At 50.7% G+C, this 13,893-nt stretch overlaps 6 protein-coding genes across 6 annotated transcripts; 1 reads left to right on the forward strand and 5 right to left on the reverse strand.

Moving 5' to 3' along the window:
* Positions 1 to 797: 797 nt before the first annotated feature.
* On the reverse strand, positions 798 to 1,817 carry LDX57_005738 (uncharacterized protein; the record flags this gene model as incomplete). The annotated part of the gene is made up of 1 exon (XM_046087424.1): positions 798 to 1,817. The coding sequence occupies one exon, from the start codon at positions 1,815 to 1,817 to the stop codon at positions 798 to 800; it is 1,020 nt and encodes a 339-aa protein (XP_045943391.1).
* Positions 1,818 to 2,044: 227 nt separating this feature from the next.
* On the reverse strand, positions 2,045 to 4,044 carry LDX57_005739 (thiamine pyrophosphate-binding protein; the record flags this gene model as incomplete). The annotated part of the gene is made up of 2 exons (XM_046087425.1): positions 2,045 to 3,907; positions 3,963 to 4,044. 2 exons carry the CDS (start codon positions 4,042 to 4,044, stop codon positions 2,184 to 2,186), a joined length of 1,806 nt encoding a protein of 601 aa, XP_045943392.1. The 3' UTR covers positions 2,045 to 2,183.
* Positions 4,045 to 5,309: 1,265 nt separating this feature from the next.
* LDX57_005740 (uncharacterized protein) lies at positions 5,310 to 6,059 on the forward strand (the record flags this gene model as incomplete). Its single annotated transcript, XM_046087426.1, has 1 exon — positions 5,310 to 6,059. One exon carries the CDS (start codon positions 5,310 to 5,312, stop codon positions 6,057 to 6,059), a length of 750 nt encoding a protein of 249 aa, XP_045943393.1.
* Positions 6,060 to 6,182: 123 nt separating this feature from the next.
* Positions 6,183 to 7,816, reverse strand: LDX57_005741 (CaiB/BaiF CoA transferase family protein; the record flags this gene model as incomplete). Its single annotated transcript, XM_046087427.1, has 6 exons — positions 6,183 to 6,394; positions 6,443 to 6,736; positions 6,805 to 7,309; positions 7,382 to 7,502; positions 7,561 to 7,592; positions 7,655 to 7,816. 6 exons carry the CDS (start codon positions 7,814 to 7,816, stop codon positions 6,183 to 6,185), a joined length of 1,326 nt encoding a protein of 441 aa, XP_045943394.1.
* Positions 7,817 to 8,111: 295 nt separating this feature from the next.
* On the reverse strand, positions 8,112 to 9,005 carry LDX57_005742 (FG-GAP repeat domain-containing protein; the record flags this gene model as incomplete). The annotated part of the gene is made up of 1 exon (XM_046087428.1): positions 8,112 to 9,005. The coding sequence occupies one exon, from the start codon at positions 9,003 to 9,005 to the stop codon at positions 8,112 to 8,114; it is 894 nt and encodes a 297-aa protein (XP_045943395.1).
* Positions 9,006 to 9,296: 291 nt separating this feature from the next.
* LDX57_005743 (uncharacterized protein) lies at positions 9,297 to 12,837 on the reverse strand. The gene has a single exon (XM_046087429.1). The coding sequence runs from the start codon at positions 12,770 to 12,772 to the stop codon at positions 9,770 to 9,772; it is 3,003 nt and encodes a 1,000-aa protein (XP_045943396.1). The 5' UTR covers positions 12,773 to 12,837; the 3' UTR covers positions 9,297 to 9,769.
* Between the last annotated feature and the right edge of the window lie 1,056 nt (positions 12,838 to 13,893).

Here is a 13,893-nt window from a genome sequence, read left to right on the forward strand (position 1 = left end):
GCTCCATTCCACCAACTCAGATCCTCCTTGGTTTTGGGAGCCATTGGATCAGCACCTGCTTTGCACAAGCAGTCTACCGCACTGTGATGGCCATTTTTGGCGGCATGATGTAGGGGGGTCAATCCCTCGTGATCGTAAGTATTAAAATTGGAACCGTTGTGTATCAAAATAGCAACAACATTGGTATGTCCCTGTTCTGCTGCGTAGGCTATCGCCGACCGCTGAAATGAGTTTAACCGGTTTGGGCCTGCCTCCTTGCCCAGAAGATGAGACACATACGCCCCTAGACCAGATTGAGCAGCAATGTGAAGTGGCTCAAGTCCTTCAGGAATCTTTTTTTCTTCAGAAAGCCAGAAGTCTTTCCAGCTTTCGTAATCATGACTCCCGTAACTAAGGAAATTGTCCAGCTTTGAAAATAAGTGCGGTTCAAAAGAGTCACACCTGGCTGCGTGATACGGCCAATTTTGCGACGCGTACTGTAAGAAGGGAAACTGCACCAACAGGTCCCTGCGTTTGCTTAAACTCTCAAATCGCTTCTCATGTTCCTGATGGCCCAGATCAGACCATGACTCGAAACACCCCGACGCAAGATAGTCAATACAAGCTGATGCCAGAGACCGATGGGCGCTTGTGGATTGAAGAACTGGAAACCCGTTTGAAGGTCCGTCGGGACTGCCATCGTGGAGTCTTTTGGTGTCAAGCAGGAACTCGGTAAAAGAATGATGCACTACTTGGACCGTTTCATCTTCTAAAATCTCGACCAGAGGGCCACATGAGGAGCGAATCATGCATTTCACCTAGTGCAGAGCCCCTAGACCCCAACGGCTGCGATCGAGATGGAGAATGGTAGCCAATTCTGTTAATCTAAGGGCTCGCGAGGAATGCGTGACCCAAGTTAAGAGGGAAGTCTGAAATTCGATCGAAGCCCCAGATCGAACCGAGTAATCATGGAGCATGCTTGCATAGATATCCGCAAGAGAGTCCGGAGGCTGCTCCAATTGCGAGACAATGGCACCTTCTTTTTGTAACAACTCGTCGAGCATTAGGCGAGCGTAAAGAAAAAGAGCCTGCCGTTTTCTTCCCAATACCTCTTCAACAAGAGATCGGTCCTCACTGGTTAGGAGTCTCTGTTGTTGAGTATCCAATCGATGGGTGATATATGTTTGGATGTCTTTTTGGACCGTTCGCCGCGCGAGCTGAAGATCCAGAATAGAGAGGTCCTTGCGCCGCTTTTCGGGGGGAGGATGGCGACTAGTGATGACGACTTTGATCGATGGCGGTTTTCTCTGTCCAAGTAGGATGAGGTTATCGATGAACATGTCCTGATCAACGGCAATCTCATCCAATGCATCGATCACCAAATACACTTTCGGTAACGTAGGCAGCAAAGCCGTGAGTATTTTCCAAAGCTCCCGGAACGGAGCATCCGTAACGTTCTTGTATTTATCTTTGACTTGAGTGACCACCGAAGGAAAATCCTCACCGTAGTTCAAGACCTGACACAAGAAGTCCCGTGCTATTTGCTGAGGGTCACCATTTGACACAAGAATTCGTCGACAGAAGAAGAACAGCACCGGGGCATTGCTGTCCTGGGCTAGTGTTCGGATGATATTCGCGGCGATCACCGATTTGCCACTGCCTGGAATACCTTTAATCCACAAAATGCCATTATCGGTGGAGGTATACCAGTTCCTGTACTGTTCAGCCCGGAACAACCAATCCCCGGTAGTTGGGACTCGGGCATTAAGATGCTTGCGATATTCACTGCCTTCTGAATCGAACCCAGTCGGCGATAACCAGGATCTGATTTCATCCATGTCTTGTACTAGAGAAGGGATACAATTCGAATGAAGGTGTGTTGATGCTGGTGAGGACAGGGTGTCAGAGAGTAAGGAAGAATGTGAGAGAGAGGGACACGGTGATCGCTGATCAGGCAGCCTCGTGTCGCCTAGATCTCCTGTTGCCTCAGGCCGATAGCGCTAATCGGCAGGCTAACGTTGGGTCAAGGGGACGATTAATTAAACAAAATACCAATTGCCATCTTAGAGCCCCGAGAATAGGAACAATATCATTTCAAGAAGCATCCTTGGTTGGGTATACAGCAAAGATAGAGCAGAATGAAAACTACGGTCCACATCCCTTCATACAATCAACATGCGTGAGAGGCCCTCTACACCCCAAACTTATGGCCCAGTTGCTCCAGTTGGTTCTAGTAGCATTCGGTCCAATGGTTGCCCATTCGGCACCAGAGGAATCATCTCAGTATCATCCGTCAGGATATCTAGTACTGCGGGCCCATGGCACCTGAGAAGCCACTGGATACACCCCGGAAGTTCATATAGACAGCCACAGCGCCGAGATTGACAGTTCATACTTCGGGCCAACTTCACGATATCAGGATTCCCTTGGCGGATATAACACACGCGGCCATCATAATCGGCTTGCTGAAGCTGCCGTATCATCCCTTGCATATCGTTGTTGAGGATAATCACTTTGATTGAAATCCGATTGTGAGAAGCGGTGAGAAGTTCCTCCATAGTCATGCTGAAGCAGGCATCACCATCTACATCAATGACTTGATGATCTGGTCGGGCAAGTTGCGCGCCAATAGCAGCTGGGACCCCGAATCCCATCGGTGCGAGGCTGCCAGGTGTGATGAGAGACCGTGGATATCTCCAGCGATAAAACCTCGTTGTCCATATCTGGTGCTGCCCGACTCCTGTTGTGATGGTCGTGCGATGTTTGGTTGGGGCGGTTTGCTGGTTCAGTTCCCTCACTACATGTTGAGGAAGACAGCGGCAAGCGCCGGTGTATGAATCACTGTTAGGGATCTTGATCGGATGCTGTCTTTTCCACTCTTGAATTTGCTTGAGCCAATTCAATCGACCTTTACGTCCGACCAGGCGCGCAAGCAGAATTGGCAATGTTTGAGACAGATCACCAATCACCACCTCGGTCGGTTTGATGACCCTGCCCACCGCGTCGGGTGCTATATCAAAGTGGATAATGCCACGGCCTTGCCCCGATTCGGTTTCTCGAGCCCTTGGAGCATATGCAGCAGCATTGCCTACCGCACGTTCGTCTAAGCGGGCGCCAACCGCAATAATCAAGTCGGCATTCTGGATTGCATAGTTACCATATGGCGACCCATATGTGCCGATTAGATGCAACGACTTGTCTCGAATCTCATCATAGCTGCCGAGTCCTAGGAGCGTGGTAGCGACCGGTATTTGGGCCTTTTCGGCCACTTTTGATAAGAACAAAGCGCCGTGTTCGCCGTGAACCCCATTTCCGGCGCAGATGACAGGGCGTTCGGAATTGTTGATCACATCCGCAACGCGGTCAATCTGGTCGTAAAGGGTACTGTTCGTGTTGTGCGCTGGAGCTAGACCAGAATCCTGGGGGCTGCTATTTCCACGAGCATTGTAAGAGCTTTTCAAGGATTCTTCAAATGCAAGTGCGTCGAAGGTAGCAAGTCCGATATCCTTGGGGATAGCAACAAGAACTGGACCAGGGCGTCCATCCATAGCATGGTGAAATGCCAACTCCAGGCAGTCCGGTAGGCTACTGATGTTCCGCACACAGGTGCACCATTTAGTACATGGCTTGGCTAGCGTCTCAGCATCTATCTCCTGGAAAGCCTGCGTGCCCTGGACAGCGGTCGATACCTGGCCGCATAGTACAACCATCGGGGTCCCGTCCAAAAGGGCATCCAGCATAGGGGTCGCCATGTTAGAGATTCCCGGGCCCGAAGTGACCAAAACAACGCCTGGTTTTCCACTAGCACGGGCATACCCCTCGGCCATATGGCCTGCTCCTTGTTCATGGTGAGAAACAATGAGGCGGAAGAGAGAGCTCTTGAAGATCGCATCGAACAGGGGTAGGGCAGCACCCCCAGGGATTCCAACTAGGCAGAGACTGTGAGCTATAGTCTATCATGCCAATGGGAACCGTTTCCGTACAAACATGATGAATCCCGTATTTGGCAATGGTTTCTCGAACTACTTCTCCTCCCGTTAGACCGACGAACTTTCGAGTATCCATGATTCCACAAAAGCTGCGAGACCCTTTACATGGTGACATGAGCAGGCCGTCTCATTGCTTTTATGTAACAAAAGTCCGGTCTGTGGCAGTGAATTCATTGGAATTACACCGCCATTCCCGAAACCTGCCTGAATGAAAGTACTGAAGAATCGGACCTTCCGGCCCAAGGTACATACATCGACACAGAGGCGACTTTGAATGAGCTCGGCGGTCACACAGAGTCAACATGACCTTGTTTCTCATTGTGACGCAAGTTAAGCCAGGGACCCATGCTTGGGGGCTGCGGAAGGTGTTTATTTCCAGAGTTTGAACCAGGCTTTTAGTGGGTACTTGCCCGAAAGGGATACAGGATCTAAAATAAGCAAGACATCGCATTTGTAAAGGGATCCAGCAGGTGTTCAAGGGCGGGGGAAATCCGTCTTGCCCGCACAGCATAGAGAAACACCAACCACGGAATCATCCTTTGGAAGCCACGTATCTCACCAAAAACAATCAGTAGTTGTTTCTCACCGCGGCGTTTGAAGCCTTTCGCCGGCTTTATGGGTCATTCCCGAAGAGGAACCAGACGCTAGCACCGAAAGCAACAACTGCGAGCCAATTATGTCCACTTATTTTTGGTCTGTGTATCCGGTGCATATTGTTGCAATGCTCTTTTGGTCGGCTGCGGGGTTTGGCAGCTCAACTGCCTTGGTTGGTAACAGCATTCGGCCTGGAAGTCATTAATGATTGAAAAGACCGAGATGATGAACGATTGATTCGAATGAGATCTCGGCGATCTGTTTCCTGATGTCCGGCGCCGACACGGATGGCATAGATGATTTGTCGTCGAGATGATCGATGATGGATGGTTGATGGATGATTCAAGGGGACCGAGGAGATGCACAGATGAAGGCCGCAGAGACTTCTGCCTGAGGCAGGAAGGAGTGTCGGCTGAACCTTCAGCCGGGTCTTCCGCCCGGAGACCAAATGATCTCTTCTTGCGTTGCACGTCTTTCAGCTGCACAGCACTTCTGGATAATTTCATATCCTCAGGTGAATTGCAATGTCTCCCTCCAAGTCTGCCCGACCGTCTCGCATCACGATAGCTTGTAACTCTTGTCGCACGCGGAAGCAGAAGGTAAGAGATCGCCCGAGCCACATAGGTAAGAGGCGTATGTACTCATGCATGTTCTTTCTCATCCTCTTTTTAGTGCAGTGGCAAAAGGTATGTCTCAATTTGGCTCAAATCACCATTTGCAAGAACTAACTTCTCAAGGCCCGTATGCATGCAATGCTCTCAGCACAATCGGAAATGCGACTGGCCTGAGCAGCTCAAGCGGTTGGTACTGGCCGATTCCTTGACTTGTTACCTTGAGATCTCATTCAAATTTAGTGGACCTGCAAAGGGGTACATCGAAGTGCTAGAGAACAGACTACACGAGACAGAGAATGCGTTGTTGATGGTATTGTCTCGGATCTCAGACGAACAGTTCCTGGGCGATTCTACGCCAGATCAGTCAGGTTACTCGCTCCCTCGACAGGAAAGGAAGGGAACAGAGTATTGGAAGGAATTTCCTTTGGACACAGCACATAACATCCGAAAATGGCAATATGATAACCAGGAAAATGGTCCCTTTGAATCAAGCAACGAGGAGCAGGACTCGAGGCAGAGCTCGACGCAAAGGACGGTTGATGCCCATCCCATGGTCGGCCCACCAGACACGAATATTTTGGGAACAAACCATGGCGCAAATATCCGAAGAGATACGTCTGAGATGGAGTCCGATTCAGATATAAATCGAAAAGCCGCTCTTATAGATGCACACAACACTCCCCGACCGGTCTGGAATATGCCTCCGACCTTCCCAGCTCAGAGAGTCAGCGGAGAATCAAGTCGGCCTACAACACCTATTAGCCATCAAAAGGCGCCCTTCTCGGGCTTTAATGAGCAGGCTACGGCTTTAAATATACCGCAGGAGCCGAGTCAATGGACTGAAGCGCCATCTGTAAAGTTCCAGGAGCAATTCCTCTGGTAAGGTTGCAGTATCTGGTATTTGCATACCCTGCAAGAGTGAACAATTATGGAGTAACAATGACCTGGGAACGATAATTCTATACTAAAGAATCAAGCTATATAAGGGAGCGATCTATGTCCTTCACTATGCAACTACGCCCTTTGCTTTCAATTCGTGAATTCGTGAATCGCTAAGCCCCACCACATCCCGCAGTATCTCCTGCGTATGCTGCCCCAGAAGAGGAGGAGGACTTCTGATATTCGGTTCTGCGTTGGAATACTTCACAGGGGGACTGATTACCTTGATGGGTCCACAGGAAGGATGATCAATCGTTTGAACCATGCCTCGAGCGCGGACTATCCAAGGAGTCAGCAAAGACCATTGAACTAACAAAGAGCACTTACCATGCTCATGGTTCATCGTGGCTTGAACATCGTTGACAACTGCGAATGGAAGATCGCTGCCCTCAAACATCTGCTGCCATTCCTTGGTCGTGCGCTTGGTTGTTTCGGCTTCGATCATACCCTCTAGCACGTTCCGATTCCGAACTCTCTCGTTATTGCTGCCGAACCTCTTGTCGTCTTGCCACTCCGGTCGTTCTAGTTTCTCACACAAGATGCCAAAGAGCCGGTCATTGGCACCACCGACGAAAATATCGCCATCGGCAGTTTTGAAACTCTGATAGGGAACAACAGACGCTATCGACAAGTGTCAGCCAATTCAATTTCCCTCAACAAGAACCAACAAAGAGTCTTCATAAACTTACGATGTGCCGTGCCCCATCTCCCCGAATCCTTCTCCCCGCTGATCAAGACCGAACTCCCCATATTGGCCAACGTCGCCACCTGGCAATCACTCAGACACACATCCAAATGTTGGCCCTCACCCGTGATACCTCGCGCCAACAACGCCGCCATGATGGAATTACACGCGTACAAACCCGTCGTCAGATCCGTCACGGCGACGCCCACCTTCACGGGAGGTCCGTCGCGGGAGCCCGTCAGATGCGCCAGGCCGAATTCCGCCTCGACCATGACGTCAAAGCCCGGTCGGTTGCTGTATGGCCCCGTCTGGCCGTACCCGGTGATACTGGTGTAGACGAGACGGGGGTTGATGTGTCGTATGGTCTCGTAATCGAGGTTGTACTTTTTCAATGAGTTTGGGAGGTAGTTTTCTACAAGCACGTCGCAGCTCCGGGCTAGTTCGTGCAGGATCTCAACGCCCTCTGGGTGAGCGAAGGAGAGACCCAGTGAGCGTTTGTTTCTGTTTACCTATGTAGGGGTTATTGTGTTAGTCAATCCGAGTTGATAGGAACTAGGGAATGTACAATAGGGTTACCATACAGAGAGGTAATATGCACTTTCACCTACGCCGTCCCTGCCATCCTTGTAGGTCGCATACGGAGGACCCCAAGCCCTCGTATCGTCTCCTCGAACTGGGTGCTCGATCTTGATAATATCCGCCCTACTTAATCATTAGTACTCTTTCAGTGTCCTTCAGACTTGTAGAGAAATGGAGTTACCCTAAATCACCGAGGATTTGAGTACAGTATGGCTAATGGGACATTAGTATGACTCTTTACATTCATTCAGACGCCAATGAATTAAACCACGTACACCAGCCAACACTCGACTCATATCCAGCACCTTCAACCCTGCCAGAGGCAACTTCTTCGTAGCAGCTGCATTGGTTAGTCGGCGGATATTCCAGATCCTGCTGTTGATAGTCCCATTGGGAATGCATCGAAACGCCGCAAGACATGTTGGTAGACGATTCATTTTTTCTGTGAGAGGAATGTATCCTGCCGAAACTCATCTTTAGTTCTTGTTTTACTTTCATTATCCTCGGCCTAAGAGTAGGTCTGGGGGAAGAATGGCGGCCCCACGAAGGGCATATGGGGGACCTCCACATGTGGAGAATGCGTCGGCAGTTTGGAGGGGATGAAATTGGACTGAGTAATTAGACATGAGACTCTTGACTCGTGTGTATTGAGTATTGACTATCCATGGGGAAACCTGCTAACTGATAATCCGTACTCACCCGCCAATAAGTATTCAATCCCACTAAATCCTACTAATTCGTCCCCGACGCAACGTGAACCTCCACCCTGCCGGTCCCCGTCTCCTTCGTCTTAATATACACGAGATCCAACACCCCATTTCCATTAAAATCAATCAACTCCCAGAAGCCATTATTCTCCGGATAGAACGTAGTCCCGACCTCCTGCACACGGGTCTGATACGTCGAACTCCCCGACGCCACATGAACCTCGACCTTCCCTGTCCCCGTATTCCGGTTCTTGATATACACGAGATCGAGCTTCCCGTCGCGGTCAAAGTCCACCATCTGCCAGACGCCATTGTCCTCGGGGTAGAATGTCGTACCGACTTCCTGCACGCGCGTCTGGTAGTTCGACGCCCCCGATGCGACGTGCACCTCGACGCGCCCGGTCCCTGTGTTTCGCGTCTTGATGTAGATGAGATCAGGCTTGCCGTCGCGGTCAAAGTCTGCAAGCTGCCAGACGCCGTTGTCCTCCGGGTAGAAGGTCGTGCCGGTGGCGACGATCCGCGTCTGATAGTTCGACGCTCCCGAGGCGATGTGTACCTCGACGCGGCCGGTGCCGGTGTTCCGCGTCTTGATGTACACGAGGTCCGGTTTGCCGTCGCCGTCCGTGTCGATGAGTTGCCAGGTGCCGTTGTCCTCGGAGACGTAGGTCGAGCCGACTTCCAGCGTGCGTGTCTGGTAGGTCGAGGACCCCGAGGCGATGTGCACTTCAACCTTGCCGGTGCCCGTGTTGGTGGTCTTGATGTAGGCGAGGTTGGGGGGCGTGCCCGGGAGCATTTGCCACGGGCCGTAGGGGTCTGGGGACACGAAGGTGGTCCCGGTCTCTAGGATACGGGTCTGGTAGGGGGCGGCATGGATGGCCAAGGGGAGGGAAAGGAGGGTGTAGTAGAATGGAATATGCATGGTGACTTATTTGAGGCACTTTGTCCGTGGCGTTGACTTGGTTTGACTTGGCTGGATATGTGCTTGGAATTGTCTTGATGAGAGACCGTGTTGGTACCTTCTAGATGAGTAGCGAGGCCCTATAAATACTTCTTCACAGACCATGGCCTCGCGAGCAAAGTACGATGGTAACAAGTCTAGATCCCCGGCGATTGCTCGGAACCTCGCCGGATGCCTGCATCTTACGCGCAGATGTGAGCTGATCAGTTGATCGTTGCGAACACAAACGCACATAAGCTTAATGTTCCATTGCAGGAACCGGAGCCGACGAGCCAGTGAGTGGTGGCGAAGTTCGAGCGCCTTGCTGGAGAGGTTCGTGGAGATTGGATGGTTGGATCGCTTGAAATTGCCTTGTTCGCACTGCAAGACACTACCCCGACGTGGTATTGCAGCGTGTCTCAAGCAAACCAACAATTGTAGGGATTGTAGGGACGCAGACAAGAAGCCAGGCTGCAGACTATAAAAGAGGGGGTTGTTCGAATTGAGGCTGGCTGAGGTTGGGTCAATGGGTCGATGTGAGGGGGAAGAGTTAGGGCTTCGGGGTGCACGTTCGCCTTCTCGCGATGGTCCGATGAACGGGATGAAGGATACACACTGCTGCCTACAACAAGCCAGAATATTTCGATGATTCAATTTGAGGTACTACATAAATACAGACAGAAAAGTAACAAATTGAAGAAACAAGCACATGAGAAGTACATAGACCCTACTTTGCCTCCCAGTAGTCAATTCCGAACTTGCCTCGTCTCATAGAACCCCTTGCGATCCCAAAAACTTAAGAATTTGTTGAGCATTCCCGAGGTGAAGGGAATGTATGAGATTTCAGGCACATCCTTCAATGCGACCACCGTGTTCGAGCTATCATAGTGTGGCGTGTTCCTGCTGGTCTCGAACCTAGACCGTCCACCAAGGACCGGCTCCTGCAATAGCGGCATCACCGGAAGTAGCGGGTTTTCCTTGTCGGCGGTTGACTGCAATCGTTGCACCCACTCCCAATACGGGATATGCTCGACCGGATATCCGGCCTCTCGAATGACTTCCACTGTCTTTTCGAGGTTGACGGAATCGGCTGGATCCGGCGCAACCAGGCTGTATGACTTTCCGAGATTCTTGTTCTGCGAGGCAATGTGCAGCGTCGCATCGCAGACATAGTCGATAGTCACATATTCCATTCTCTGGTTTGGCAGGATAGGGAAGGCGCCCAAGAGAATGGACCCAACCATCAGACGCGCGAAGAAGTCATCGGGGTTGCCCGATCCATCACGCGAGTCCCCAATCACAAAACCTGGTCGATAGATGGCTGTAGGCAGACCTCGCGTGCGTGCCCGCCGCACCATCTGCTCGGCAACCCATTTGCTCTGGGCGTAGCCGATGTCAAACGGAAGGCCTCGAACATGTGGCTCGAGGGGGTCGTCTTCGAGGACTTTGCGGGTGCCAAGGACCAGCCCCGTCGGGCCCCAAGTGTCGATGCTGGACATATAATGGAAGGATTTGCGCCGTCCCGAAAGAGCGGCTTCAAGTACATTTTTGGTACCGAGGATGTTCGCATCGAAATGAGATTCATATGGCTCGCAGAAGTTTACTTTAGCTGCGAAGTGGAACACCGTGCTGGCCCAGTTCGTTAACCACGTGAAATTCTCCTTCGTAAGACCAAGATGGTCCAGACTGACGTCTCCTTCTAGCACCAACAGTTTTGTCAGATGGCTAGCTGAATCATCCCAGAGATCGTAGCGGCGGAGGGCTCTATGGACCCGGTCGGTAGGGCTCAAATTGTCCCTGGAGCGGGCCAAACACACGATCTCTTTAATAGCTGGCAATTGGAGAAACCGACTGAGGAAATGAGCACCCACGAAGCCAGTCGCACCGGTGACAAATACTCGACCTTCGTTAGTGTCCTGCCATTCTGGAAGGGGCTCTAGGGAATCGGCAATATGTGCATCGTAGGTCCAAGTCTCTGCCTCATCGGGGGCGTTGCCTCCCTCAGTAAACTCCTCAAGATGATTGACTAGGTCACGAAGACGAGAGTTCTCATGCAGAGATCGCATGGAGATGGTCTTACCCAGCTGTTGCCTCAACTGAGCGATCAATGTAGCAGCCTGAAGGGAGGTACCCCCTAAAATGAAAAAGTCGTCGTCCTCATTGATCGTGGGCTTGTTTAGCAAAGCAGACCAAATCCCCTCCACAACAGAATGTAAATTGTTTCCGCCTTCTTGCTCCCGTGTTTGAGCTTTTTCTTCACGTTCCTTAATGTATCTTTGGACTAACGCGTTCCGGTCCACCTTGCCGTGTTCAGTCAAAGTGAAGTTCGAGCAAAAGACAATATCCTGTGGAACCATATAGGCCGGCAATCTTTCTTGGGAGAAGGTGGTGATATCCCGGGGACGAATACTGTTTGCAATGCAAGGGATCACAAATGCCACGAGGAGAGGCTCGTGGCCGAGATCCGTTGAGGGGACTTGCACAACAATTGCCCCAGACAACTGGGTGCTAGAAAGAAGTACCTGTTCAATTTCCTCCAGTTCTATACGGAATCCACCATGCTTGACTTGTAAATCGACACGACCAACGAAATCGAGCACCTCGGGGTCATCCTGGCGCCACTTGGCCATGTCTCCAGTTCGGTAATAGCGAATTCCGTCTAGCGTAGTGAAACAATCTTGATTATCTTCGGGCCGACCAATGTAACCCATAGTTAGGCCAGGGCCTCCCAGAAGAATCTCGCCCATTTGACCGGGCTCAGTGATGATATTGGAATTTTCATCTACCAAGCACAATTTCGTATTTCCAACCGCCTTCCCAATGGCAATATTTTCATGTTTAAGTTCGCCAAGTGTAACAAGATACATAGTTGAAAACGTTGTCGCCTCAGTCGGACCATACGTATTCCAGAGATGCTCTGGTGGAGCCGAAGACTCCAGAACAGCCCGCATGGCAGCCTTATTGGCAACTTCGCCGGCCGTAAGAACATGCCGGGTGTTTGCGAAAGCAGTCGGACAGGCCTGGGCGGTAATCGAGAATAGTGCTGCAGTCAAAAAAAGTACGGAAAGATGTTTTTCGGCAGTAAACTCGCGGAATGCGAACGGATCCGTAACTACTTCACGGGGCACAATGACGAGTGTTGCCCCAGCAGCCAGAGGAGCAAAGGTTTCGAATAGAGAAATGTCAAAACCAGGATTATTGATTATTGCCATGCGGTCTTTTGGGTGCAACGGTGTGACTGGGGAGTTCTCTGCCAAATGTAGTAGACTTCTTTCGGCAATCTGTACGGCCTTCGGTTTGCCGCTGGATCCCGAGGTGTAGAGGATATGACTGCGAAATTCGCCGCCGCGGTCTCGAGATGGTGGGCAGGCCACATATTCCTCAGATGAATGACCAGAGATGGGGATGATAGTGATATCTTCATTGTCTGGAGTATTCTGGTCTGTGAGAATGTATTTCGCCTCAATATCTTGGAGCATATCCAGTAGGCGCAGTTCGGGAGTCGACGGGGTGATAGGCACGCAGGTCAGCCTGGCCCGGAGGACAGCCAACTGAGCAATGACCATACTGGAGCCAATGTCTTCTAAGACACAGATGGGCTGCTCATGGCTCAGGTGGAGTTCATTGAGGACTGATGCCAGTTTGCCCACTTCTCGGTCGAGCTCTCGATAGCTCAAAACATGTGAGCCATTTTCGATGGCGATGTCGTCGGGTTGAATGATTGCATGACTGGAAAGGTAGCCGTCCATATTGAATGCTATGTTCTTGAGTGACAAGTGAACAGCGAAAGATGAGGCAAATATGCAGAGTGTCGTGCTGACTTAATGGTTCTTTGTTCGAGAGTAGAGTAAATTGCGAGACTGTTGAAATTCATGCAAAAGCGAGACTTGCTGGTTTATATATGCCCAACTGCACACCAGATGACAACGTCAGACGACAATATGCTGCCAGGGTTTATGTGACTGTCATCTTGAATAAGCTGGATAGATACCAGTTTGAACCGGCATCTCCTGGACCATTTCCGTGCGCTGAAGCAGGTCTTCCCATGCTTCCGTATTGGGAGAATACAACCGCGAGCCAACAAGGTATACGCTCATATCATCCAGGTTTTCGAATCCGGGGTATGAAAGGGTCTGAGGTCATCGGACCGTTGTGGCTGAACGCTATTGGGGTCAGGGTTGCCAATGGGAGCTGTCAAGAAGGGTACCTAGAAAATGCTTAAAACTCTGATCACATCATCTTGTGTCATGTCAAGCGACCCAGGGTCGTGTGATCGTGGTTGACATGCATTGTTGAGTCAAAATCTTCCTTGTCCCGAACTCCCCGACATTCTTACTTCAAAACCGGTGGATCCGCATGAAGTCCTCTTCAACAATAGTATACACAGTTTCCACTCATGCGCCTTGGTCTGTCATGAACGTTTCTTCATGCTGCGGGCTGTTCCCATCGAAGTAAAGATTTGCTCTCCATGTCATTATGATTTTGCGAGGCTTAGACAGCCAGCCAATCGTGTTATTTTTTCGCCTCAAACCGCTGAAACTTTGTTTCAACAACTTGCACATTACTCTTGCAAATGGATGAAACCCAACAGAGCATTACCTCAGAGATGTGGGGACTCAATGCATCAAACTTATACCCAGGGAGGAGATGGGGTTTCTTGTTTTCGATGGATCCATCAGCAGTGGAGCTCTTATACTTCGTCTAGATGCCTAGCCCCGTTTTCGGCCAGGAGGCGGATGACAGGCATGTCTATCAAGCTTAAACGATACTTCAAGTGGGTTCGTCTGTGCCAAACTGGCCCTATGATGGGTCGTTTGTGACGCAAGACAAGTCAATAGACGAGTCGTCCTCGCGTTGTGCTGCAAGGGAG

Source organism: Aspergillus melleus, assembly GCF_016097325.1.
Source record: "Aspergillus melleus strain CBS 546.65 chromosome Unknown contig3, whole genome shotgun sequence".
NCBI classification, from domain to species: Eukaryota; Fungi; Ascomycota; class Eurotiomycetes; order Eurotiales; family Aspergillaceae; genus Aspergillus; species Aspergillus melleus.